General features: G+C 41.1%; 2 protein-coding genes across 3 annotated transcripts in view; both read left to right on the top strand.

Annotated features, from left to right (window-relative positions):
• Positions 1-217: 217 nt before the first annotated feature.
• Positions 218-6,331, top strand: GPR33 (G protein-coupled receptor 33). The gene is made up of 2 exons (XM_061394917.1): positions 218-1,706; positions 4,936-6,331. The coding sequence occupies exons 1-2, from the start codon at positions 1,533-1,535 to the stop codon at positions 5,971-5,973; spliced, it is 1,212 nt and encodes a 403-aa protein (XP_061250901.1). The 5' UTR covers positions 218-1,532; the 3' UTR covers positions 5,974-6,331.
• Positions 6,332-22,061: 15,730 nt separating this feature from the next.
• The window catches only part of DTD2 (D-aminoacyl-tRNA deacylase 2), a 34,767-nt gene continuing 29,661 nt past the window's right edge, over positions 22,062-27,167 (top strand). The window contains exons 1-2 of one of the 2 annotated variants that reach the window (XM_061394106.1): positions 22,062-22,307; positions 26,621-26,690. In XM_061394106.1, coding sequence (XP_061250090.1) covers positions 22,197-22,307; positions 26,621-26,690 — 181 coding nt within the window. In that variant the 5' untranslated portion in view covers positions 22,062-22,196. The remainder of the gene's footprint in view (positions 22,308-26,620; positions 26,691-27,167) is intronic. The other variant, XR_009731928.1, reaches the window with a different exon arrangement.

Raw genomic sequence — 27,167 nt, 5'->3', positions numbered from 1 at the left:
GCTAATTAACAAGCTAGAATCAAGGCAGAATAGATGTCTGGTGGGATGACCAAATATGAGATGGTAATTTTCTTTTGAGGTGATTTTTAATCAGTGTTTTAACACCAGAAACAAGCTTTGTTAATGGAATAACAATAGTTAAACAGAATAATGTTTTTGAACTGTGGTGTTGGAGAAGACTCTTGACAGTCCCTTGGACTGCAGGGAGATCCAACCAGTCCATGCGAAAGGAGATCAGTCCTGAGTGTACATTGGAAGGATTGATGTTGAAGCCGAAACTCTAATACTTTGGCCACCTCATGTGAAGAACTGACTCCTTTGAAAAGACCGTCATGCTGGGAAAGATTGAAGGTAGGAGGAGAAGGGGACGACAGGATGAGATGGTTGAATGGTGTCACTGACTCAATGGACATGAGTTTGGGTAAACTCCAGGAGTTGGTGATGGACAGGGAGGCCCGATGTGCTGCAGTCCACGGGGTCGCAAGGAGTCGGACATGACTGAGCGACTGAACTGAACTGAACTGAAATAGAGTAACCTGAATAGCATAACATTGTTTATGGAATTTTTTAAATCTTTCCTTAAAATGGAGAAATTATTTGAAGAAATACTCAACTGTCTGCCTACACCTTTAGAGTATACATTCCACAGAAAAAGGAAGGGAAACCAGCAAGAGGAAGTCTTGCTGAATATTTAAATAGTAGTTTCATGGCTGGGAAGTAGTATAGGCAAGAAGAAAAGCAGGTGAAAGGCAGGCAAAGTGTCACTAACTTGAAGCGACTTAGCAGCAGTAGCAGCTGGAGAGGAAACTGCTGATATAGAGTCCCTTTGACCCTCCCAAGACCATCTGGTGTGAAGATACAGCTTCAAGGTAAGGTTCCCTGAGACAGAAGGTTTATCCTAGAGCTATCATCTGAATAGACCCTCTAGGCTCACTCCAGATCAAGCTTCCACAGATTTTTGTAGTCCCCTCCTCCACAGCAGCTTTATACTCCCAAGCTAAGGTGGGGTCTGCCTGAAAGTCACTTATGCCAAAGGTATCATTATAGCAAGGCTTCATAATAACTCTGACAGCCCTTGCCCCAATAGATGAACATTTAGATTTTTTCAGAAAGCCCTAGTGGTACTTTAGAATTTAGTAGTTGGGCTTTGGGAAAGAGAGAAATATGACATTAAAAGGACAAAATGAGGCTCCTGCTACTCTTAATATAACAAGTTGAGGGGACTTCCCTGGAGGTCCAGTGGTTAAGAATTCATGCTTCCACTGCAGAGGGCGTGGGTTTGATCCCTGGTGAGGGAAAAAAGACTCCACATGCCATGCAGTGAGGCCAAAAAAAGTTCAACAAACAAAGGGAGGTAAGTGATTCAAATATATTATCTCACTTAGTCCTCATAAGAAGTCACTGGGGTTTAGAAGATGAAACAGGCTCGGAATTAAGAGTTCAAAACCACAGAACTGGTAAGTGGTAGAGACAGGATTGAAGCCCAGTTCTGTGGGATGCCAGAGCCCCAGTTCTGCCCCATTAGTTTATAAATGCCATGCCGTGCTGTGCTCAGTCACATCCTGGTCTTTGCAGTCCCATGGACGGTAGCCCACCAGGATCCTCTGTCCTTGGAAAATGCTAGAGTGAGTTGCCATTTCTTCTTCCACAGGATTTTCCTGACCCAGGGATCGAACCTGCATCTTTTGCATATGCTGCATTCGCAGGTGAGTTCTTTACCACTAGCACCACCTGGGAAGGCCCAATTTATAAGTAACTACTTTAAAACCATTTCAAAAGATGTTTAAGGATGAAGAAATCTCCTGGTCATGTGCAATAAATCAGGCTTCCTAGGAAACTTTATATGCTTTAATCTCTGAGCCACCAGGGAAGCCCTCAGAATCACTACCAAGGTTGATTTTCCTCAAGTCCTACATTGCTTTCAGGCACCCTTCTAGAGGGAGCCCAGCCACACAACTTTTAATAAAACCTTCTCTATAATTCAGCTTCTCATATGCACATACAGAGCTATCACACACACAACCAGACAAACATTAAACACATACACACTACACAAATAAACACACACATGGACTGCTGATACCACAGAGACCACAAAAATATGCCACCCGTGCTCAGATTACAGATACACACACACACACACACACACACACACACACACAGAGCTCCACACACATCCCATGAATTCAAACACATACCATTAGAGACACACACAGCATATATGAACATACATACACACAAAGGCACCACAGATATAAAGACAGACCACAGGCACACAGACACACAGGTACACACACACACAGCACACACAAATAGATACACATAGGTCTACACACACACTATCAGAAACCCTCCATAGGATTTTGTTTCTCCTTGTCTACTCATGCCCCACTGTCTATCTAGTCTCCATCACACTCATCATCTCATTAACAACTCCTCTCCCACCACCGGTCTCTTCTCTTTGTCCTACTCCTTCCCAAACAGGAAACACAAGCTCTTTTCTTTCCACTCCCCAGAGCAACCACCAACACAAGAAAGCTGTGATTAATGAGGATAAGGGAGACATTACACCATGCCAAAGCATAGCAAGTGGATTAAAATTAAATATTACGACAGTCCCCATTTTAAATCCCTTGTGTCGTCTCTGCCTCTCAGAATATCTCATTGGCCCTTCCTCCTCTGGAAGCCTCCCCTCACCTGCTGTGTTTTCATGTGGCCCCTCTCTGGAGAACATCCTTATTCCTCCTCCCTCTTCACATGGTCCCAGGACCTTTAACCAGCCTCTTCCTCGGGCTGCAACTCTTTCACTCACCATTGCTCATCCATGCCATGTCCCAAGACTTCACTTTTTATTCCCAAAGCAGACTACCAAGGTATCTTCCTGAACAGGATCATTTTTCTACTTGGCAGGGAAAATCTTGCAACTACCTTCGCAGGCAGAATTAACTTAAGGCAGTCGTGATTTTAACAGTAATTATGGTATTTCTTCTCTTTCTGTATTCTTAGAATGTTTTTGTTTAGTGAAAAAAAAAATTAGTAATTTCCACTGCTTTACCCAGTTTATCAAAAACCAATTAGCTGATATGATTCTATTATAATAGCTATTTTCCAAAATATTCTCAGGTCTATATTTTCAATATTACAGGGGCATTTATTCAAGAAATAGGATATTGTGAATCATCAAAGACTTTGTTTCATGGAACACTATTAAAATACTACACATGTGCATAGACCTAGAGATTGTCATACTGAGTGAAGAAAGTCAGACATAGAAAGACAAATATCACATGATATTTCTTAAATGTGGAGTCTAAAAAAAATGGGGGTACAAATGAATTTATTTATAAAACAAAAGTAGAGTCACACATGTAGAAAACAAACATATGGTTATCAGGAGATAAAAGGGAAGAGGCATAAATTGGAAGACTGGGACTGACATACACACACTACTATATAAAAAATAGATAATAATAAGAACAAGCTGTAGAGCACAGGTAACTCTCCTCAATACTCTGTGATGGCCTATGTGGGAAAAGAATATATTAAAAAAGAGTAGATATGTGTATATGTATAACTGATTCACTTTGCTCTACTCTTGAAACTAACACAACATTGTAAATCAACTATACTGCAATAAAATTTTTTAATTAAAAAAACACTTTACACAAATTACCAATTTTCAAAGAAATAACCAAACACTGATGGTGTTCCCCATCTGCCACAGTGGATGTATGGTCGGAGATGTTGATGAATAAGAAATTAAACCCCTCCTTCATTTTCTCCTCTGTTTAAATATTTGCCTTTATACGGAAAAAAGAAATTATTTTTATATAAAACTACTTGCATACAACAAGTATTGGATAAATATAAATTCCTTGACTTCTCTCTCCTCTCCAAGTAAGAAAGAGCAGCTATGAGGTTCTACAATACACCCTCCTCTTTCATTGATTTGGGAAGGCACTTCATGATCTCACAGTACCACAGAGCTCCCATATGAACTGAGTGTTAAATACTATTAATAGCTAATAACATTTGTTACATATAATTAGCTCATGGGAGAAGTCTAACTATAGCTCCAACATGATTACCAATTTACAGCCATTATTATGTTTGTTATTCAGTTTCATTAGCAACATTACCCTAACCAAGTCCTAGTCAAGTAAAACTTCTACATTGCCATATTCAAGAACCTGTGCCCATCAAGAAGGGTCAGACTTCTGGCTAATACCTAATTAGAATACTTTTAGCTACCTAAATCACTTAACAGAGTAAAAATATTCCAAGTGTTATTTCTACTTCACATTAATTCATTGCATCTACAGTGTTTCTATATTTGGTGCTCAAATTCAGATCAGATCAGTTGCTCAGTCATGTCCGACTCTTTGCGACCCCATGAATCGCAGCACGCCAGGCTTCCCTGTCCATCACCAACTCCCGAAGTTCACTGAGACTCACGTCCATCGAGTCAGTGATGCCATCCAGCCATCTCATCCTCTGTTGTCCCCTTCTCCTCCTGCCCCCAATCCCTCCCAGCATCAGAGTCTTTTCCAATGAGTCAACTCCTCGCATGAGGTGGCCAAAGTACTGGAGTTTCAGCTTTAGCATCAGTCCTTCCAAAGAAATCCCAGGGCTGATCTCCTTCAGAATGGACTGGTTGGATCTCCTTGCAGTCCAAGGGACTCTCAAGAGTCTTCTCCAACACCACAGTTCAAAAGCATCAATTCTTTGGCGCTCAGCCTTCTTCACAGTCCAACTCTCACATCTGATCCTAATTCCTCATACAAAAATAAAGAAAAATATCTGATTTGTATTCTTGCAGAAATATTATTTGCCATTTTAAAAACATTGCCATTTTGAATATTAATATGGAAAAATTACTATTTTAATTTCCATGTTTAATCATTTCCTTTGCTTCTTTTTTGTTGTCATTTCCAGTTTCTCATTCCAGTTATGGACCTGACCAACTCTACTGATTTCCTGCTCAATAACTCTACTTTAATAAGAAACAGAATTCACATTCCAAATTCTGCCTCAAAAGTGATTGTTGTAGTTCTTTTGTTTATGTCATTTTTAATTGGCACTATCACCAATGGTCTCTATCTATGGGTGCTAAAATTCAAAATGAAAAAGACTGTCAATACTCTCTTATATTTTCATCTCATTCTCTCCTATTTTATTTCAATATTATTTTTGCCATTTTTGGCCATCTCCCACCTTCAAGACAATCACTGGAGCTTTGGAAGGGCCACGTGCAAGATCTTCAACAGCATTTTGTATGCAGCAATGTTTGCCTCTGTGTTCTTCCTCTCGGCCATCAGTGTTGATCGTTACCTTCTCACTTTTCACCCGGTGTGGTCACAACTGCATCGAACCCCACGCTGGGCTTCCAGCATCATCTTGGGAGTCTGGATCTTTGCTGCTGCCCTCAGCACGCCCTATGTGGTTTTCAGGGAGACACATGATGACCATAAAGGAACAGTGACCTGCCAAAACAACTATGGTGTGTCTACTGACTGGGAGAGCAAAAAGATGCAAACATTAAGGAAATGGATTCATGTAGCCTGTTTCAGCAGCCGCTTCTTGCTAGGCTTCCTTCTGCCTTTCCTCATCATCACCTTTTGTTATGAAAGAGTAGCCAGAAAGATGAAAGCAAGGGGACTGTTGAAATCCGGCAAGCCCTTCAAAGTCATGATGACAGCCATTGTCTCCTTCTTTGTGTGTTGGATGCCCTATCATGTATACCAAGGCTTACTTCTCACTGAAAATAGATCTCTGTTTTTCCAGCTGACTGTCTTACTCACAGTGATAACTACTACCTTCAATACTGTGTTTTCTCCCACACTCTACCTCTTTATTGGGGAAAACTTCAGAAAAGTTTTCAAGAAGTCTGTCCTTGTTCTTTTTGAGTCAACATTCAGTGAGGATTCCTCGGCAGAAAGGACAGAAAACCTAAATTCAGAAGCCGACATGTAAATTCTGGATCCCAGAGCAAACAGGGGACTCTTAGTCAAAGACATCATCAGTAAAGATACTCAGCTTTTGTATATAATATAGTGTCTATATTAGAGAGACAGCTGGACTGTACTATAGTTAGATTTATGAATATTATAAGGGCTATAAAATGTGGTGGGTAATGTTGAAAATGTGATTTTTTCTTTTTACTTTGTAGTAAAATACATGCAACATATAACACCCTTTTTTTTCATTGTACATTTTGGAGGCATTAAATTCACAGTACTTTGCAATCATCAACACTATCTATTTCCAAAATTTTTAATCACCAGAAAGAGAAACTGTACCCATTAAGCAGTAACTCTTCACTCCCCCTTCCCCCAACCCCTCATACCATCTAATCTGCTTTCTAGTTCTGTGAATTTGCTATCTAGATGTTCTATGTAAGTGAAATCATATAGTATTTCTCCTTTTGCATCTGGCTTATTTAACTTAACGTGTTTTCAAGGTTTATCCATGTTGTGACATGTATCAGAACTTCATTCTTTTCATGGCTAAATAATATTCTATTATAGGGTTCCCTGATAACTCAGTTGGTAAACGATCCACCTGCATTGAAGGAGACCCTGGTTCGATTCCCAGGTCGGGAAGATCCACTGGAGAAGGGATAGGCTATCCACTCCAGTATTCTTGGGCTTCCCTTGTGGCTCAGCTGGTATAGTATCCACTTGCAATGTGGGAGACTGGTTTGATCCCTGGGTTGGGAAGATCCCCTAGAGAAGGGAAAGGCTACTCACTCCAGTATTCTGGCCTGGAGAATTCCATGGACTATATTGCCAAGGGGTCGCAAAGAGTCCAACATGACTGAGAGACTTTCACTTCCCTTCACTTCATATGAATATACCACATTATGTTTATCCATTCTTCTGTTGAGTTGTTTCCACCTTTTGGCTATTGTGAATAATGCTACCACAAACACTAGTGTACAAGTGTCTGAGTCTTTGTTCTTAACTATTTTAAATTATTTTGAATTGCTGGGTTATGTGGCAATTCTTTAAGTTTTAAGGAATTGCCACCTTTTCTACAACAGCTTCACCATGCTGCATTCTCACCAGCAATTTACAAAAGCTTTGGTTTCTCCATACCCTCAGTTCAGTTCAGTTCAGTCGCTCAGTCCTGTCTGACTCTTTGCAAAACCATGGACTGCAGCATGCCAGGCCTCCCTGTCCATCACCAACTCCCAGAGTTTACCCAAACTCATGTCCATTGAGTCGGTGATGCCATCCGACCATCTTATCTTCTGTCGTCCCCCTCTCCTCCCGCCTTCAATCTTTCCCAGCATCAGGGTCTTTTCCAAAGAGTCAGTTCTTCGCATCAGGTGCCCAAAGTATTAGAGTTTCACCTTTAATATCAGTCCTTCCAATGAACACTCAGGACTGATCTCCTGTAGGATGGACTGGTTGGATCTCCCGGCAGTCCAAGGGACTCTCAAGAGTCTTCTCCAACACCACAGTTCAAAAGCATCAATTCTTCTGTGCTCAGCTTTCTTTATAGTCCAACTCTCACATCCATATGTGACTACTGGAAAAACCATAGCTTTGACTAGATGGACCTTTGTTGACAAAGTAACGTCTCTGCTTTTTAATATGCTGTCTGGGTTGGTCATAACTTTCCTTCCAAGAAGCATCTTTTAATTTCATGGCTGCAGTCATCATCTGCAGTGATTTTGGAGCCCAAAAAATAAAGTCTGACACTGTTTCCACTGTTTCCCCATCTATTTCCCATGAAGTGATGGGACCTGATGCCATGATGTTAGTTTTCTGAATGTTGAGCTTTAAGCCAACTTTTTCACTCTCCTCTTTCACTTTCATCAAGAGGCTCTTTAGTTCTTCTTCACTTTCTGCCATAAGGGTGGTGTTATCTGCATATCTGAGGTTATTGATATTTCTCCCAGCAATCTTGATTCCAGCTTGTGCTTCATCCAGCCCAACGTTTCTCATGATGTACCCTGCATATAAGTTAAACAAGCAGGGTGACAATATACAGCCTTGACATACTCCTTTTCCTATTTGGAACCAGTCTGTTGTTCCATGCCCAGTTCTAACTATTGCTTCCTGACCTGCATATTGGTTTCTCAAGAGGCAGGTCAGGTGGTCTGGTATCCCCATCTCTTTCAGAATTTTCCACGGTTTATTGTGATCCACACAGTCAAAGGCTTTGGCATAGTCAATAAAGCAGAAATAGATGTTTTTCTGGAACTCTCTTGCTTTTTCGATGATCCAGAGGATGTTGGCAATTTGATCTCTGGTTCCTCTGCCTTTTCTAAAACCAGCTTGAACATCAGGAAGTTCACAGTTCACATATTGCTGAAGCCTGGCTTGGAGACTTTTAAGCATTACTTTACTGGAATGTGAGATGAGTGCAATTGTGCTGGAAAACTCAGCAGTGGCCACAGGACTGGAAAAGGTCAGTTTTCATTCTAATCCCAAAGAAAGGCTGTGCCAAAGAATGCTCAAACTTTTCTCAAACCTTGAGCTATCCAATGCATTTTTCTTATGGAAATGTTTTTCTTAAGCTATGTTAATTAAACTATTTATTTGATTTGGAATTTGCCTTTCTTCAAAATGGTTCCACCTAAAACTAACTTTTTTCTTTTCTCAAACCTTGGGCTGACAATAGCTCAACAAACCAGTATTCATATCAATTGTTTTTTTTTAATATAAATTTATTTATTTTAATTGGAGGCTAATTACTTTACAGTATTGTATTGGTTTTGCCATACATCAACACGAATCCACCACAGGTATACACGTGTTCCCCATCCTGAACCACCCCCTCCCTCCTCCCTCCCCGTACGATCCCTCTGGATCATCCTAGTGCACCAGCCCCAAGCATCCAGTATCATGCATCGAACCTGGATGGGCGATTCGTTTCATACATGACACTATACATGTTTCAATGCCATTCTCCCAAATCATCCCACCCTCTCCCTCTCCCACAGAGTCCAAAAGACTGTTATATACATCTATGTCTCTTTTGCTGTCTTGCATACAGGGTTATCGTTACCATCTTTCTAAATTCCATATATATGCATTAGTATACTGTATTGGTGTTTTTCTTTCTGGCTTACTTCACTCTGCGTAATAGGCTCCAGTTTCATCCACCTCATTAGAACTGATTCAAATGTATTCTTTTTAATGGCTGAGTAATACTCCATTGTGTATATGTACCACAGCTTCCTTATCCATTCAACTGCTAATGGACATCTAGGTTGCTTCCGTGGCTGGGGGGTGACACACCTTACGCCATCCTATCTCAAAAATGCATATTGTGGGAGAGGGGCCTGGTAAAACTCCGTCAGCCTTGAGGTGTCTCTCTTATCCAATTAATAGCTTTCTAACAGATACAAAACAGCTTTCTGAAACTAGTAAAGGAGGCACTCTTTTTTCCCCCTTCTGATGTCTATGTCAGAAGCTTTCTCTCTTTTATACTCTAATAAAACTTTATTATACAAAACCTCTGAGCAATCAAGCCCCATCACTGGCCCCATATTGAATTCCTCTCCTCCAGAGGCCAAGAATCCCAGTGTCTTTCACAGCTCAACAACAACCTTTCAGTAAGGAATGCAGAACTAACAGGCTTTCACCCACTAGAAGAATTCGGGAAACGTCAAAAAGAGAGAGGAGACTCCAGTGTACATGTCCTACCAACCTTCCAGAATCCTTCTCACTGGAATCCATCTTGACTGTATGATGCATGTGTCACCAGGAAGGACCTTGAGTCAGAGTGATTGGCCAGAGACAACTCAGAAACTAACTGGATTATCATAAAACCCCAGAAGGCGAGCCACGTGGCAGAGCAGTTCTTCCGGGTTCCGTTACCTCCTGCTTTCCACCAGGGTGTCCTCTCCCAATAAAGTCTCTTGCTTTGTCAGCACATGTGTCTCCTCGAAAAATTCATTTCTGAGATTTAGACCAGCGCCCACTCTCAGGTCCTGGAAGAGGTCCCCCTTCTGCAACAGTACCAATTACTGCTATTGCTACCTCTGGGCCCAAAATGCCAGCAACTAGGTTTCAGTGCAACTGCTACTGCCACCAATGCCACTTCTGCACCTGATCTTGAACCTCCTGTGTCTGAAAGCCCTGCCAACAATGACATCAGGAAAATGGAAGCCCCATGCAGAAGCCCCAAGCACTGTTTATTCACACTGCTCACTTGCAAGCTTAATCTTGCATGTAGCATCTAATCAGCATGCCTGCATCCTAGCTGCAAAGGAGGCTAGGGAACTGATATCTACATGGAAAAAGGATACTCATAATGTGGGAATTTCCCCAAATATAAAAGTTATTCAAAAGGTGACCATGTCCATTGACTTCACCCTAAAAGCTTTTCACAGTGATTAGCCTCAGCAAGAGAAGCAAAACTGCATTCTGCTGAGGAGTGACTGGGAAGTGAGAATCCAGGCTCTAAGAGTAGTAACTGTCTTAAATTTAGAAAATTAAGGTATTATTCCCCCTCTTTGTGTTAAGGGACTCCTATTAAAACGCAAATATACCTTTTAAGAAGGTTATGTTTCACTCACAAGTTAATGTGAATTACTTTAATCAGCTTCACGCCCAGCAGAGTGCAGCTAAATACAGTACTTAGAATATTAGACTTTTGACTGTGGCCCACAGGAAGAGAATCTATCTTTGAAGTTGTAGGTCAAGCCAGGAGCAGATATTGGAGACCCTAAAGGTAACATAACATAACATAACATGCATAGGGGAAAGACTTTGACTATGTGGATCACAACAAACTGGAAAATTCTTAAAGAGATAGGAATACCAGACCACCTTACCTGTCTCCTGAGAAACCTGTATGCGGGTCAAGAAGCAACAGTTAGAACTGGACATACAACAACTGACTGGTTCAAAATTGGGAAAGGAGTACATCAAGGCTATGTATTGTCACCCTGCTTATTTAACTTATATTCAGAGTATATCATGCAAAATGCTGGGATGGATGAATCACAAGCTAGAATCAAGATTGCCAGGAGAAGTATGAATAACCTCAGATATGCAGATGATACCACTCTAATGGTAGAAAGTGAAGAGGAACTAAAGAGCCTCTTGATGAGGGTGAAAGAGGAGAATGAAAAGCGGGCTTAAAACTCAACATTCAGAAAACTAAGATCATGGCATCTCGTCCCAACACTTCATGGCAAACAAATGGGAAAACAATGGAAACAGTGACAGACTACTTTTTTGGGCTCTAAAATCACTGTAGATGGTGACTGCAGCCATGAAATTAAAAGATAATTGCTCCATGGGAGAAAAGTTATGACCAACCTAGAGAGCATATTAAAAAGAAGAGACATTATTTTGACAACAAAGGTCCATCTAGTCAAAGCTATGGTTTTTCCAGTAGTCATGTATGGATGTGAGAGTTGGACTATAAAGAAAGCTGAGCGCAGAAGAATTGATGCTTTTGAACTGTCTACTCCTGAGACTCCCTTGGACAGCAAGGAGATCCAATCAGTCCATCCTAAAGGAAATCAGTCCTAAATACTCATTGGAAGGATTGACACTGAAGCTGAAACTCCAGTACTTTGGCCACCTGATGCAAAGAACTGACTCCTTGGAAAAGACCTTGATGCTGGGAAAGATTGAAGGTGGGAGGAGAAGGGGACAACAGAGGATGAGATGGTTGGATGGTATCACTAACTCAATGGACATGAGTTTGAGTAAATTCTGAGAGTTGGTGATGGACAGGCAGGCCCAGCATGCTGCATTCCATGGGGTTGCAAAGAGTCGGACACGACTGAGTGACTGAACTGACTGTGTATGGATGAGAGCATTGGACCACAAAGAAGGCTGAGTGCTGAAGAATTGATACTTTTCAATTGTGGTTCTGAAGACTCTTCAGAGTCCCTTAGTCTGCAAGGAGATCAAACCAGTCAATCCTAAAGGAAATTAACTCTGAATATTCATTAGAAGGATTGATGCTCATGCTGAAGCTCCAATACTTTGGCCACCAGATGCAAAAAGCCAACTCACTGGAAAAGACCCTGATGTTGGGAAAGACTGAAGGCAAAAGGAGGAGGCAGCAGAGGATGAGATGATTAGCTAATATCACCAATTCAACGGACATGAATTTGAGCAAACTCTAGGAGATGGTGAAGGACAGAGGAGCCTGGTATGCTGCAGTCCATGGAATCACAGGGTCAGCCACAACTTATTGACTAAACAACAACAACAAAATAAAGGAGAAAGAAGATGGAGAGCTATTCTGAACAGAGAGTTGGTGACTAAGAAGAAATTCTTCTAGATCTGGTATGGCCCTAAAAATCCAGTTTGTGCCAAATTGTTTAAGCTGCAGACTTTATCTTCTCTGCAGTTAAGTCTAGTAATCCCCATTTAGTTCAGGCTTTCCAGGAGGTGGCTCCCCTTCCAAGTCCTGTCCTTCCCTTACTGGTGAAACCCAGCAGGACCCTGCAGGGTCCTCCTAGATACAACAGTCCCTCGGTGCCCCTATTACAGGAATGGAGATTCCTTCCAGGGCCTGAGAGTGGGCTCTTGTCTAACACTCAGAAATGAATTGTCCAAGGAGACACACATGCTGACAAAGTAAGAGACTTTATTGGAAAGGAGCTCCTGGGTAGAAAGTAGGAGGTTAAGGGAAGCCAGGAGTACTGCTCTACCACGTGGCTCGCAGTCCTGGGTTTTATGGTAGTCGGGTTAGCTTCTGAGTTGTCTCTGGCCAATCACTCTGATTCAGGGTCCTTCCTGGTGGTGCACACATCACTCAGCCAAGATGGATTCCAGCAAGAAGGATTCTGGGAAGTTGGCAAGATATGTGGACTGGAGTCTGCTCTCTCCTTTTGGCCTTTCTTGAATTCTTCTGGTTGGTGGTAGCCTGTTAGTTCCGCATCCCTTACCAGGAACCCCTGTTTAAGATAACTCATGCGAGTGGTTACTATGGTGTCTGGCCAGGGTGGACAGTTTCAGTCAGTGGTCAGTGGTTCCTCTAACATCGCCACCTTGGTTTTTTTGTTTTGTTTTGTTTTTTGTTTTTGGTAGAAAAAGAGTCTTTACTGGGTTCCAAAGAGGAGATTCAAGAAGTTATTAATTGCTGCTGCTGCTGCTAAGTCTCTTCAGTCGTGTCCGACTCTGTGCGATCCCATAGACAGCAGCCCACCAGGCTCCCCCGTCCCTGGGATTCTCCAGGCAAGAACAATGGAGTGGGTTGCCATTGCCTTCTGCAGTGCATAAAAGTGAGAAGTGAAAGTGAAGTCTCTTAGTCGTGTCTGACTCTTAGCAACCCCATGGACTGCGGCCCACCAGGGTCCTCGGTCCATGGGATTTTCCAGGCAAGAGTACTGGATTGGGGTGCCATTGCCTTCTCCGAGTTACTAACTAGGGAAGTGAGGAATGCAGAAACAAAGGGATATCAGTCAAGAAATAATAATAGCTCAGCTACATAACAGAGTCCTAGTTCCTCCTCCAGGAATATTTATAACAATTTGACATATACTTTTGACTTGTCCTGCAGGAACTAAGACCTCGACCAGGGTGGAGGATGTGACTACATTCTGAGACTACAGATCAGTCTGAGGGAGAAGACTGATGGTTTACATTTCTGGATCACCACTGTTTTAGGTCACCACCAACCAATAAGAAGAAAATCACATACCCTGCAGCCTTTTGGCACACGCCGCCCCCCAAATGTTGCCTTTAAAAATTCTTCCTTGAAAACCATCTTGGAGTTCAGGAGGGTTTCTTCTGCACGAGCTGCCTGTTCTCCTTGCTTGGCCCTGCAACAAATCTTTCTCTGCTCCACACTATAAAGTTTGCGATTGACTTCACTGTGCATCAGACTCATGAATTTGGGTTTGATAACACTGGGAGGGTAAGAACACAATAGTGTAAAAGAAATCCTTTTCTAATGCTCCCTATTGTTTTCCTTGGGTCTTCACTAAATTCTGAGCCCTGTGAAGTGAGAACAGCATCTTATTCCTCATATATTTCCAACACCTAGCGAGGTGTCTGGCATGATAAATAAACGTTTATACCAAAAACTGGCTAAATATGTGAATGCACTTATTAATTAATTCCAGAGTTGGAATTGTTCTCTATTTGTGGGGTCTTTATATTGTCCTTCCTCAAGCATGCTAAGGCTCTACAGTATTTCTTTTGCTTCACTTGCCAAAAGAAGCAATCAAGGAATTGCCATCTGATAATACTGATAATTCCTTTTTTTTTTTTTAAATCTCAATTTAGTTCAGTTCAGTTCAGTAGCTCAGTCGAGTCTGACTCTTTGCGACCCCATGAATCGCAGCACGCCAGGCCTCCCTGTCCATCACCAACTCCTGGAGTCTACCCAAATCCATGTCCATCAAGTCGGTGATGTCATCCAGCCATCTCATCTTCTGTCGTCCCCTTCTCTTCCTGCCCCCAATCCTTCCCAGCATTATGGTCTTTTCCAATGACCTTGACTCATGGACCTAACATTCCAGGTTCCTATGCAATATTGCTCTTTACACATCGGACCTTGCTTCTATCACCAGTCACATCCACAACTGGGTATTGTTTTTGCTTTGGCTCCATCCCTTCTTTCTTTCTGGAGTTATTTCTCCACTGATCTCCAGTAGCATATTGGGCACCTACCGACCTGGGGAGTTCCTCTTTCAGTGTCCTATCTTTTTGCCTTTTCATACTGTTCATGGGGTTCTCAAGGCGAGAATACTGAAGGGGTTTCCCAGTCCCTTCTCCAATAGACCACATTCTGTCAGACCTCTCCACCATGACCCATCCGTCTTGGGTGGCCCCACATGGCATGGCTTAGTTTCATCGAGTTAGACAAGGCTGTGTGATCAGATTGGTTAGTTTTCTGTGATTATGGTTTCAGTGTGTCTGCCCTCTGATGCCCTCTTGCAACACCTACCATCTTACATGGGTTTCTCTTACCTTGGACGTGGGGTATCTCTTCACGGCTCCTCCAGCAAAGCGCAGCTGCTGCTCCTCACCTTGGGCGAGGGGTATCTCCTCACAGCCGCCCCTCCTGACCTTGAACATGGAGTAGCTCCTCTCGGCCCTCCTGCACCCGCCCAGCCACCCCTTCTTGGATGTGGGGTAGCTCCTCCCAGCCGCTGCCCCTTACCTCGGGTGTGCCGCCCCTGACCTTGGAGGTCAAGTAAATGCAATTGAAGGTTTAGATGTATATGAACAATTCATTATCAAAATTCTATTATTTATTTACTTCTTGCTGGAGTCAGTATGAAGTTTACTTAGTTACAGCACTCAAAGACAACGAAAATGGTTCATTATTTTTTTGGTATCAAATCAAATTTGATTCCAAATTTTCTTCCCCCATGGTCCAAAAGAGAGCTGTAAGTCCATAGTGGCTCCCTGTAGCATGCCTCTTAGTCAAGTCTTAAAGATCCCTTGAAGGCAGTGGTCTCCTTCCTTTGTGAAATAAAATTCTTATTTTATGGCAAAATAAGGAAAATTTAAACATAAAAATTTTCTTTGTCCTTTGAACTCCTCTCTCCCCAGCTACCATCCATTGTATATTTGCATTACACATCAGACAAACCTCCCCCACCTGCATACCTTCTTAACCATAAAAAGGAACACTCTCCTAGCATCAAAACAACTCCTTAAAAGATAACATTCTTGGAACTTTCCTGGTGGTCCAGTGGCTAAGACTCCATGCTCCCAATGCAGCAGGCCTAGATTCCATCTCTGGTCAGAGATTTAGATCCCATATGCTGCAAATATGACCCAGTGCAGCCAAAGAAATAAATATTTAAAAACAAAGAAACAACCAAAAAACACACTTATACATCAACAAATTAAATTTTTTAAAAGATGACATTCTTCCTTATTCTTGCAAAGGGTCATAAGATGCTTAGATCTGGGTTGTATACACTATCAGTAATATGTCATTTAATGCACAGCCTTCTGTTTCAAAACATTTATATAACTGTGCCTTGACTTCTAAAGGGTGGAATAGTTCTCAGAGTTTTCTGAGATGCTCTTTGGGTTATAATCCTCAAATCTGGCTCAAATAAAAATTCCCATTTCTTTTTAGATCAACTGATTAAATTTTTGTTGACACCTTCCTGCCATGCAAGCTGGGCATTATAGGGGGCATTTTCACCAAGGCAAGAGTCTTAGCAACCATTCTCCTCTCATGTCTTGCCATATTCCCAAAGGCCGGAAAAAAAAAAGGCCAGAGGAGGAGTAAAAGACTTTGACTCATCTTACACTGATTACTCACTAAGTCAAACTTCACCTTGCTAAACTCTTGGAAAAATTAAATATTTCCACTAGAAACATTAACAGCAGCGATGTCTCTCCTTGTCTTCTCAGCTGTTATATTCCTCCCAAAGGGGGACAAAAGAGTCCTCATTGTGGCCTTGACAACCTCTTAAGTCAGGGTGCCAGATGTCTTTCACTTGCCTACCGATCGACACCAAGCATTCTCCCCCTTGTTTTCTGCCCTGGATGTTGGGACATCAACAGGTCCCCTGCTTCTTAGTTTCTGGTTAGGTTTTATGATGGGGGTGCTCTGGCAGGAAACAGAAGGAAGGTAGACAATGCTGTCAGGTGTTTCTTTTCCTAGCTCCTTTCCTAAAAGGTTACTTAAAGTTAACCGTGCTTCTTAGCACATGGTCCATTCCTTCTCTTAAGGGTCTGTGTACCCCTGGATTCGAGATTCCCTCCCTTTCCCCTTCAGGCCAAGGGAATGGTAACATCTCAGCTGCTAAGTCTTGAGTTTGTCCTGAAGACAAAGGTCCATCTAGTCAAAGCTATGGTTTTTCCAGTAGTCATGTACGGATGTGAGAGTTGGACCATAAAGAAAGCTGGGTGCCAAAGAAATGATATTTTTGAACTGTGTTGTTGGAGAAGACTCTTGAGAGTCCCTTGGACTGCAGGGAGATCCAACCAGTCCATCCTAAAGGAGATCAGTTCTGAATATTCATTGGAATGACTGATGCTGAAGCTGAAGTTCCAATAATTTGGCCACCTGATGTGAAGAACCGACTCCTTGGAAAAGACCCTGATGCTGGGAAAGACTGAAGGCAGGAGGAGAAGGGGATGACAGAGGATGAGATGGCTGGATGGCATCACGGATGTGATGGACATGAGTTTGAATAGGCTCCAGGAGTTGGTGAAGGACAGGGAAGCCTGGCGTGCTGCAGTCCATGGGGTTGCAAAGAATCAGACACCGCTGATCGACTGAACTGAAGTCCTAAGTTACTATGCTACCCACTATGGATCTCCTACACCTACAATTGTGTAAATAATGCCTCTGTCAGTAAAACTCTTCTAAGGTTATTCTATGTAGACTATGTTATTTGATTGCTGATAGGTCCCTGATTGAACAGTGTGATAAAATGACATATTTTCTCTGACTATAAATAATCATTAACTTATTTCCCAAATAATGTATTTGTTTATGGCATTTACCCATCGATTTCAAAGAACTACATAAAAAATAATTTCTACAACATTTCTCGGTAGAAAGATATAAGAGGAAAATTTTTTAAAAAAAGAATAAAATCACAATTCTCATACAAACATAAAATTAGCATATGTCAAAAACTTTTATTTCATTCATTCTTAACAAGGAAGAAGCCAGTGATATATTACAACCAGCTCAAAAAAAGAACTCAAATCTTCTCAAATGTTCGCATGCATGCTAAGTCGCTTCAGTTGCGTCCGACTCTGTGTGACCCTATGGACAGCAGCCCTCCAGGCTCCTCTGTCCACAGGATTCTCCAGGCAAGAATACTGGAGTGGGTTGCCATTTCCTTCTCCCTTCTCAAATAAAGAATTCCAAAAAATTTATGTACATACTTCCTAGCCAAGGAGATAGATTGTAACTCCTTACCCCTTGAGTGTGGGCTGTGTTTAGTGATTTGCTTCCAAAGAATAAATCATGGAAGTGGGTATGTGTATAAATTTACAGTGGAGAAATCTGGCAAACACACTACCTTAGCCAGGTAATTAAGGTTAACATTATCACTGATAAGACCTGCTAACAGCATGTATCTTTGATATAATGTAATCAGAAGCACTTCATCTCTATGGTCATCCTCCAAAAACCCATAATCCTGCTCTAATCATGAGAAAAGACACCAAATTCCAATAGAGGGGCATCGTACAATGTACCTGATCAGTACTACCCAAACTTTAAAGGTCATCAAAAACAAGGAAAGTCTGAGAAACTGTCACGACCTAAGGAAATATGATGGTTGAATACATTGTGGTATCCTGGATGGGATACAAAAAAAAGGATTTAAGAAAAAACTAATAAATCTGAATAAAGTATGGAGTTTAATTAATACACCAGTGCTGATTTCTTAGTTGTAACAAATATACCATAGTAATTCAGGATATTAATAATAGGAGAAATCAGGTGAGGGATAACTTTCTGTGGTACTATTCTAAAGTTTATTAGAAAGAGAGAGAAAAAACTACTCAAGGTGCTGTATATTTATATTCAGGAAAAGAATGCTGAAATGAATTTACAAACAGATGCAAATCTGGCAAAACATATCCACAGAGTAATGATCAAAATTTACAGGCATGAATGATTTGCTTTCTATCACTATGCAAAGAGTTAACTTCTATTTCTACAGAGTTGTAAAATAATCTAGTCACAGACAAATCCTAAAAAAAAAAGAAAAACAAACCAATCCTGTATGGCCCTCTAGGGCTAGGTGAATCTCAGATGCTCCAGAATTCTGTTAAAAAGATACCTAGAAATCTCTTTGCCCATTTCAAAATCTTTTACAATTTTTTTCTATAAAGGATTCAGGTGTCAAAATTATTTTAAAAAGCCCTTACAACAGGCTGGCCTGATTTGACAGAAGTATACAAATATTCAAAAGGTTATGCAATGCTTTGCTAAGTTACCAGAACACTATGAACTGAAAAATAACCCAAAGATGAAGATAATTTATCAGCCTGCCCTGGGGAAACTCTACAGACTGCCAAAGATATACATCATTGCCTTAGAGTTAAAAGCACTTGCTATGATACGTTACCTAGGCAACACACCAGCAAATGGTGCAGTAATAAAATAGAATTTTAAAAAGCAAGATGAACAAAAGAACAATCAATATCAGGTTCCAAACTCAATTCCATTTCCTACCTGTTTGTACAAACTATTCATGTTAAGAAGGGACTCAGCAGGAGACATAAGCGACACAGGTTCGTTCAATCCCTGGGTTGGGAAAATCCCCTAGAAAAGGAAATGGCAACCCACTCCAGTATTCTTGCCTGGAGAATCCTATGGACAGAGGAGCCTTGTGGGCTATGGTCTACAGGATCGCAAAGAGTCAGACACGACTAAAGCTATTCAGCACACAGCACACACAGCTCTTAGGTGGGAACTATCATCTTACCAGGCCTCATATTTTCATCTGGGAGAGACTTCAACTGAATTAATGCCATGACAAAAATATATGGTGACAAAAATATATATGGTTATGACTGGAACATTTGCCCTTGGAGTTTTCATTTAAAGTTCTTATTTAAATATGTGTGTTTCCTTTTTCCTCACAGTATTAATGCATGTGTCAAGTGTCTTGAAGCCAGAATTCACATGGGTCTTTGACACCTCAGTTTTAGATGCCTTGGTGGAAGAGTGTCTGTCTCTTACAGTAAATTGGTAAAGACACTTCTGAATATAATCTAGTAAACTCTGCTTGACCACAGGGGAAAATGTGCTGATCATGCCTTATGTGAGAATTTCCACTCCATGACAGTAATATTTCTTATTATACAAATAAATCCATTCGTATTCTGGCTCTATCCCAATTTACATGCATTTTAGTGAGTATGAACCAATTTCTCATAACCTTATCGCCTCCCTAGGCACTGAGGAAAAAGAAACTTTTCTAAGCTTTGAAGTAGGGGGTTAGGTTTCTTCCAGCCTTCCCTGAAATGAAACATCTCCCTCCTCGTGTTGCTTTTCTACTGATTAACATTTCCATGTAAAGCCTCAGGCGAGAGGCTCATTTTAGAGCTAAATCTTAGGAAAAGCTCCGCTCATTCCAAGAATGATGAAACAGACTACTCCTTGTTGCAATCAGGAAGCTGACTATCAGCTGCCAGGGATCTTTCAGAAGTGGTTCTCAATTTTTTTATGTTTGTGAAACACTTTTGAGCATTAAAATTTGGGGCAGCCAACTTGAATGAATTAAATCACTTAAAATAACTCTAAATTATTATACATTTCAGAGGGCCTGGAATGCATTCATAACTAACACGCTATCCAGATGGTCTCCTTTCAGCACTGTGTTTCAGAACTATTTCTGCCCAGTGATTTCTTGTATTCTCACAAGGAAAAGCTCTCTTTACATTCCAGTTAACCTTCCTCTAGAGCCAACTTAATGTTGTGCTTTGCCTTTTACTTCTAACTTGAAGAAAATTGTACAACACGATCCACTTCAGAATTACACATGATGAACATAACTGTCTCATAACAAAAATTACAGTTACATATCTGTGAAAACTTTGCTACATTGTCAGCTCAGCACTCCAGTCAAAAACAGTCTTGTTTGTTTTCAATTTCCCACATTGCAACTGACATAATTCCATTTTCCTTTACTTCCTATGCTTTATTTTTATTCACATTTCACTATTTTATTGCAGGTATAGCTGACTTTCTTAAATTCTCTGTGGAATGAGGTTAGAGGTTCCAAAAAAATAAATAAAATACAGAAAGTAAATACTTTCTCTTTGGTGCCTACTCTCTACTGACCTCTGCAGGTAGAAGGAAAGAATAAGATCAGCACCCAACATAAAGATTTAAAAGTAACTGGTGTTTTTTGAGAGGCTAACCATTACCCACCAGACTCCATCTATTCACAAGAAGGATTTCCCAATTTGCTGAAGTCCCTTCATTGTGTAAAAATTTCTGGGAACCACAGACTATTTTCAAGAGACTTCCCTATCTCCTACATCCATATACAAATGGACATGAAGTCCTCTCTCATTCAAGCTCAAGGTTAAGCACCTCTATGTCAAAATTCCTTCAAGCCCTGTAAAACTTGAGTCTGGGAGTCAAAGAGAATAGAGACATAAAAGTGCAGACAATGCAACTTGTCTGTGCTTTGCAGACAAATGTCAACAAATGTATGAACCCCTGCAATGCAGCAATCAGAGATAATATGAGATTTTGCTGTTTTTACAAATGTGTGCAGGCAGCCTGCAAGATAACCAACAAACAGGCAGTTTCAATTCTGTGTAGAAAGGACCTTTGATTACGCACGGATTATTTTCTTCAATCACACTACTTTGTATGGATAGCAACACTGTCAGTGATGTCATCTTCTAAAACAACAGAGAGAAATGTACAGGCATATTGTGCCAGTTGAGCCCAAATCAATGACCTGGGTAATGAAGTCAGGGTAACACTATTATCCCTCATCTAAATCCTTCAAGCCCATAGAAAAATAATGCTAATCTGATGCAGGTTCAAGAAATACGTTATGTGGGAAAGAAAATCAAGTATTTAATTTTACATACACTCTAATATGTACTTACAGGAAACACCACAGAATATATAGTTTTTACAATTAGGAGCATGTTTAAAATTTATTAACAATCACAGGCTTTCTTGTATAAGAATATTTTTATTGAGTATATTCTATGAAAGACTGATGTTCAAATATGTATTCATATAGCCTATCAATACCTTTCGACAACCGCGAGAGAAGAATGATTTATATAGCATTTAGGTGGCAGTGTTGCTTTACTGATTGGGGTAAGGAAATTTTTTGAAGGATTTATTAGACCTTTCAGTTTCACCTACACTTGTTTTGTGATTCAATTGACTCGTTCTATTTACCTATCTTCATAATGGACATAATATGGATTTATGCAGATTTAATTTTGTTTAACGTTTGGAAACTTACGCGTTCTGAGATGAAAAAATGTGTCTTAAAAAGGTATGCAGGGAAGAGAACCACTGGGTCCTTAAAATCTTTTAAAAGAATCCACTGAGCGTCTTCTACCGAGTTGCAGGTTGGGGTAGAGTTAAAGATTGTATTGACAGAGCTGTGAAGCCCGCACATCCGGGTCACCGGAGAGCCAGGCAAAGGCCCCGCCCTCCTGGAGGCGGGGCCACGAGCGACCAGGATGTTCCTCCGTCTCGCCCCGCCCCGCCCCATCCTCCCTGAGCGTAGAGGGCTGGCCTGTGCGGCGCGAGGCCGGAACCTGTGGGATATCCACGCAGCTTGAGCTATGGCTGACAGTGGCAGAACGCCTCAGGCCCGGGCTCTCCTGCAGCAGTGCCTGCACGCCCGGCTGCAAGTACGCCCGGCCGAGGGGGACGTCGAGGCCGAATGGGTGGAGGTAACGTTGGCCCCGCAGCTCCGGTTATCCTATGGCGCGCAGGGGCGGTTCTCACCGTGCTGTCCTGGTGATTCGTACCCCGCGCTCACTCCGAGCCAGCCTGCTGGCGCCTGGCAGGTGGTGCGGTCGGCGCTGGACTCCTGGCCCGTCCACCCAATGCTGCCGTTAATGCCTGCCTGGCCTCGCCTTTCTCCTCAGTCTTGCATCACCGGCCCCGGCCCCTTCTCCCTCGGACTTCCAGAGGAGATTAAGAGGGACCCCGGGAATTTGAGCTTCCTCTCAAACGATCTACCTGAGCTCGGTGTACTTCAGGCCTAGTAGTCTCAGACCTCTTGCTTCAAAAGAGCAAAAAGCCTTCTCACTCCTGGCGCCTTGCCCGGGCTGCTGGTGACTTGTGGTGGTCTGGTTCGAGCTTCTAGGTTAGACTTGTTGCAAACGCTGAAGATCTGTTTTGACTTGTACTCCAGATCCCGTCGAATTCCGTCTTATGTTGGGTGCAGCTAGGTGTTAACACAGTAATGAGATTGCCTATGAAACTTCCTTTCTCAAGAAACTTAAAAATTTGACTTATTTCACACTAGGAACAAAGACCACTACTTTAAAAGTTGCATTGTTATCAAACACACTTCCTCCAAAGAATTTTAAACATTTACGCCAAATGTCCTTCCACTTGAATATTTGCCTTTTTAAGACAGCCTGCCCATATGCAAAATTCCATGCAAAAACATGTTCTTTGAGGCCCTGACTTATTTTTGGAGTAAGCTGAAATGAAGGGAGGTCTTCCCTGGTAGCTCAGTGGTAAAGAACTCGCCTACCAATGCAGGAGACGTAAAATTTGCAAATTCGATCCCTGGATGGAGAAGATCTCTTGGAGGAGGGCATGGCAACCCACTCCAGTATTCTTGCCTGCAGAATGGCATGGACAGAGGAGCCTGATGGGCTGCCGTCCATGGCGTCTCACAAAGAGTCGGACACCACTGAAGTGACTTAGCAGGACCACTCGCAGAAGGGGAAAAACTTGTAATAATAATAAATAAAACTTTTGGAGGTACCAAGAAACTTAAATGGATCATTTCATTCACTCATCTGCTGAATCCCATCCCAGATCTAGCACTCTGTAACACAATCTTCGTTATTATTTTAAATACAACACATAGACCGTATGTAGATGACTATTCTTACATCACAATCTGTTGCTGCTGCTAAGTCGCTTCAGTCGTGTCCAGTTCTGTGCGACCCCAGAAACGGCAGCCCACCAGGCTTCCCCGTCCCTGGGATTCTCCAGGCAAGAACACTGGAGTGGGTTGCCATTTCCTTCTCCAATGCATGAAAGTGAAAAGTGAAAGTGAAGTCGCTCAGTCATGTGCGACTCCTAGTGACCCCATGGATTGCAGCCTACCAGGCTCCTGCGTCCATGTTACCCTCTGGTAATTTGGAAATACTGAATATTTATAAGCATAAACATTCCGGTATTTTTGCCGTCCCTTTTTCTTAAAAATTCATTTCTTGTTTCTTTTGTTGTGGCCTTTTAAAAATTTATCTTCCTTACTTTGAAATTTTATTCTTTCTTTTTTGCCATCCTTTCCAAAGAGTTGCCTATTTTTATATTTGCTTCAGTTCAGTCGCTCAGTCGTGTCCGACTCTGCAACCCCATGAATTGCAGCATGCCAGGCCTCCCTGTCCATCACCAACTCCTGGCATTCACTCAAACCCAGGTCCATTGAGTCGGTGATGCCATACAGCCATCTCATCCTCTGTCGTCCCCTTTGCTTTCAGGGGATTATAAATCCCAAACTATTAATCATTTAGATTTCTTCCATGCCTCTATCTTTTTATATGCTTCATGTCACATCTCCTTATGCAAAATCAAATAGTTTATTGCAGCCTGCCAAACTATCAGTGTGTTTATAAACTTTAAAAGCTATTTTAAAGCTTTCTCTTCCACTCCCACACATGGTTAAATTAGTATAAAGAGTTGACAAGTAATTAGAGAGTAAATACTTTCCTCTTTCTCAAGCATCCTCCATTCTGTTATTAACAGTTATAATTTTTTAAAAGCTTTCTTTTTTAATTGTCACAAAGATTTGAAGGTTACTTTGCGTATTCTTGGTTTCATTCATTTAGATCTTTGCTCTCACAGTAATGTTTTTCTTCCTGAGAGGCATGAACTTTTTAACCTACAGTGAGAATTATCTGTACTTCTCTATATATTTGAAATGCTCTGTTTATACCAAAAGAAGCTATAAGGAAAGTGATTCTGTTTTGAAAATGGGAATTTGTAGGTCACAATTTAAGAGCTATTGTTGTGGTAAACTAAAAGAAAATACCTTAATGAGGAGTGGTATGTGGTGAGTGGTAAGAACAGGCATTTATTCATGCAAGTAATTAGATGCTTAAATCTGATGTTGTTTAGTTATTAAGTCATGTCAGACTCTTGTAACCCCATGGACTGTAACCCACCAGGCTCCTCTGTCCAAGGGATTTTTCAGGCAAGAAGCCTGGAGTGGGTTGCCATTTCCTTCTCCAAGGAATCTTCCGAACCCAGGGATTGAACCAGAGTCTACTCTGAGCTTCCCCTCATAATGTGTCCGAATATGAAAAATTTTGCCCTGTGCCAAAACAATCCCAGGAGAGAAGGCTGTGACAGTGGTGCAGGTATCTGTATCATTCCACCTGCCACCTCCTTACAGTGGGTATGCGCTGGAGGCACTTGCTAGTTCCAAGAGCACTATTTAATTTTTTTTTTGATGGAGGGATGAAGCTATTTTATTGAGGAGCTTTGGGAGAGGGTCAAAGGGCTAATAGAACAATGAGATCTGTCTTCCTTCTCCCCAGCTTCACCCTAGTCCTCTGAAAGGCAATCGCACTTGTAGAAGGTTACTTCCTATCCAGATAGATCAGGTGTGAATGCAGAGCTGTGTTTATATTTATTTAGAAGACTATTTAGATAACACATAGAACCTATAAGATAAAGTTGAACTTAAATGCACTCAGCAGAGCCTCTATCATGTACAAAACAGTCTATAAAGTGCTTTGGGAGTTAAGATGTAAAATAAATTGTGTTTCAGTCCTTAAATTTCTTTTCACATACTTAATAAGCAAATATATAGCTCTTACTATGAACCAGGCACTGTTTTAAGTACTCTACAGATATTAACTCCTTTAATTTTCACAATAGCTCTTGGACTCAAAAGGTTAATCTACAAAATAAAAAATTTAATGATTCGCTTTGCAGCAAAATGAAAGTCATTTATCAAATGTCTTCTCCATATAGTCTCTCTCCTACAAGAGCTAAGAAAGAAATGTCCTAGTCATTATATAAAATAAGCTTACATTCCTGATAACAGACAACCTCTTGATGTAGAACTTAATATGAATGTGATTTCCAAGGTTTAATCACTGTGTGTATTTAAAGAATTAACAAAAGTAACAAAAAATAATAGGACAGAAATTTCTTGGAGTTTATTGCAATGGAATCAGACCCTTATTTTTATTATTTACAAGTAAATGGATTAGTAAGAACGAAGAATGATGATGTCAAAAGACATGTAAGTCACAATGTTGTTTATACATCAGTCATATCTGATATTATGTGAATTCATTTGATGTTGAATGAATAAGCCTCTGCAAAACTGAATGTTTCTAAATCTGTCAGCTTTACTTGAGGAGGGGAAGTGAAGTGAAATGAAGCCGCTCAGTCGTGTCCGACTCTTTGCGACCCCATGGACAGTAGCCTACCAGGCTCTGCCGTCCATGGGATTTTCCAGGCAAGAATATTGGAGTGGGCTGCCATTTCCTTGTCCAGGGGATCTTCCCAACCCAGGGATTGAACCCGGGTCTCCTGCATTGCAGACAGACGCTTTACCGTCTGAGCCACCAGGGAAGAAGTCTAGTTCATAATCCTAATGATTTTGATTAGAGGTTTGAAGGTATAACTTGGGGTCTTCACTGCTCTTGGCTGTTTGGTTTTTTTTTTTTAGGTGCCATCAATTTATTTTTTAAAAGTTTGTTGAGCTCACCAGGTTTATCTGGATTTTAAAATCACCCAGGGGTCTTACTTCTAGGAATTTACCTTATGAAAATACTTACCTTGACTGTATTTTTAACTTGATTTTTGAAAGAAGTGATAACTGAGGTGATTGAATATAGAAAAATATTTTCTCACACATTTAAGAAATCAAGACTATTGTAAAAAGTTATTTCTCTTCTTCTGCATTTAACCTCTTACCTATAACAGTTGTAAAATTTTATTCATTTTCCTCTGTATCTCTCTATAGAAGTTTCTGATCTGAGTTTATTGTGGTTTCTCATAGGTTCAAAGAGGATTAGTGATCTACGTGTGCTTTTTCAAGGGAGCTGATAAAGAACTTCTTCCCAAAATGGGTATGTGTTTAGTATTATTTGTTTTATAAGAGTGAGAGTGAATAGCAATAGATGGACCAGAAGGGCCAAAGAGTACAATCTTATATTATACAGGTGTGTAAGTTATAAATGACTTAACTCTGTGTTCTGTTGTTGACTTTATTTATTTTCCTGTTCCAAAACTTAATGTAAGCAAGTGTGGTGGAATTCTTTTAAAATATCTGCAGCTTTTCGGATGGCTGATGGACTGGTTTAGAAGAGTGTACAAAAACACACAGAGACAACACAGCAGTATTTAGCCAAGGATACAGAAACTTGTGGAAGCAGGGTGGCCACACAGAGAAAAACAGATGCTGCATTTCTTAATATAGTTTTCTTATCTCTTAGAGGCCCTAACAGGGGGATGTAGGTGACACTGTATATGCAAGATGTGGTTCAAATCTGTGTAGATCAGGCTTATATCATTATTATGGAAAAATTTACATTCTGTAAATTCTT

Source organism: Bos javanicus, chromosome 21 (assembly GCF_032452875.1).
Source record: "Bos javanicus breed banteng chromosome 21, ARS-OSU_banteng_1.0, whole genome shotgun sequence".
NCBI classification, from domain to species: domain Eukaryota; kingdom Metazoa; phylum Chordata; class Mammalia; order Artiodactyla; family Bovidae; genus Bos; species Bos javanicus.
This window is presented reverse-complemented; position numbering and strand designations above follow the sequence as displayed.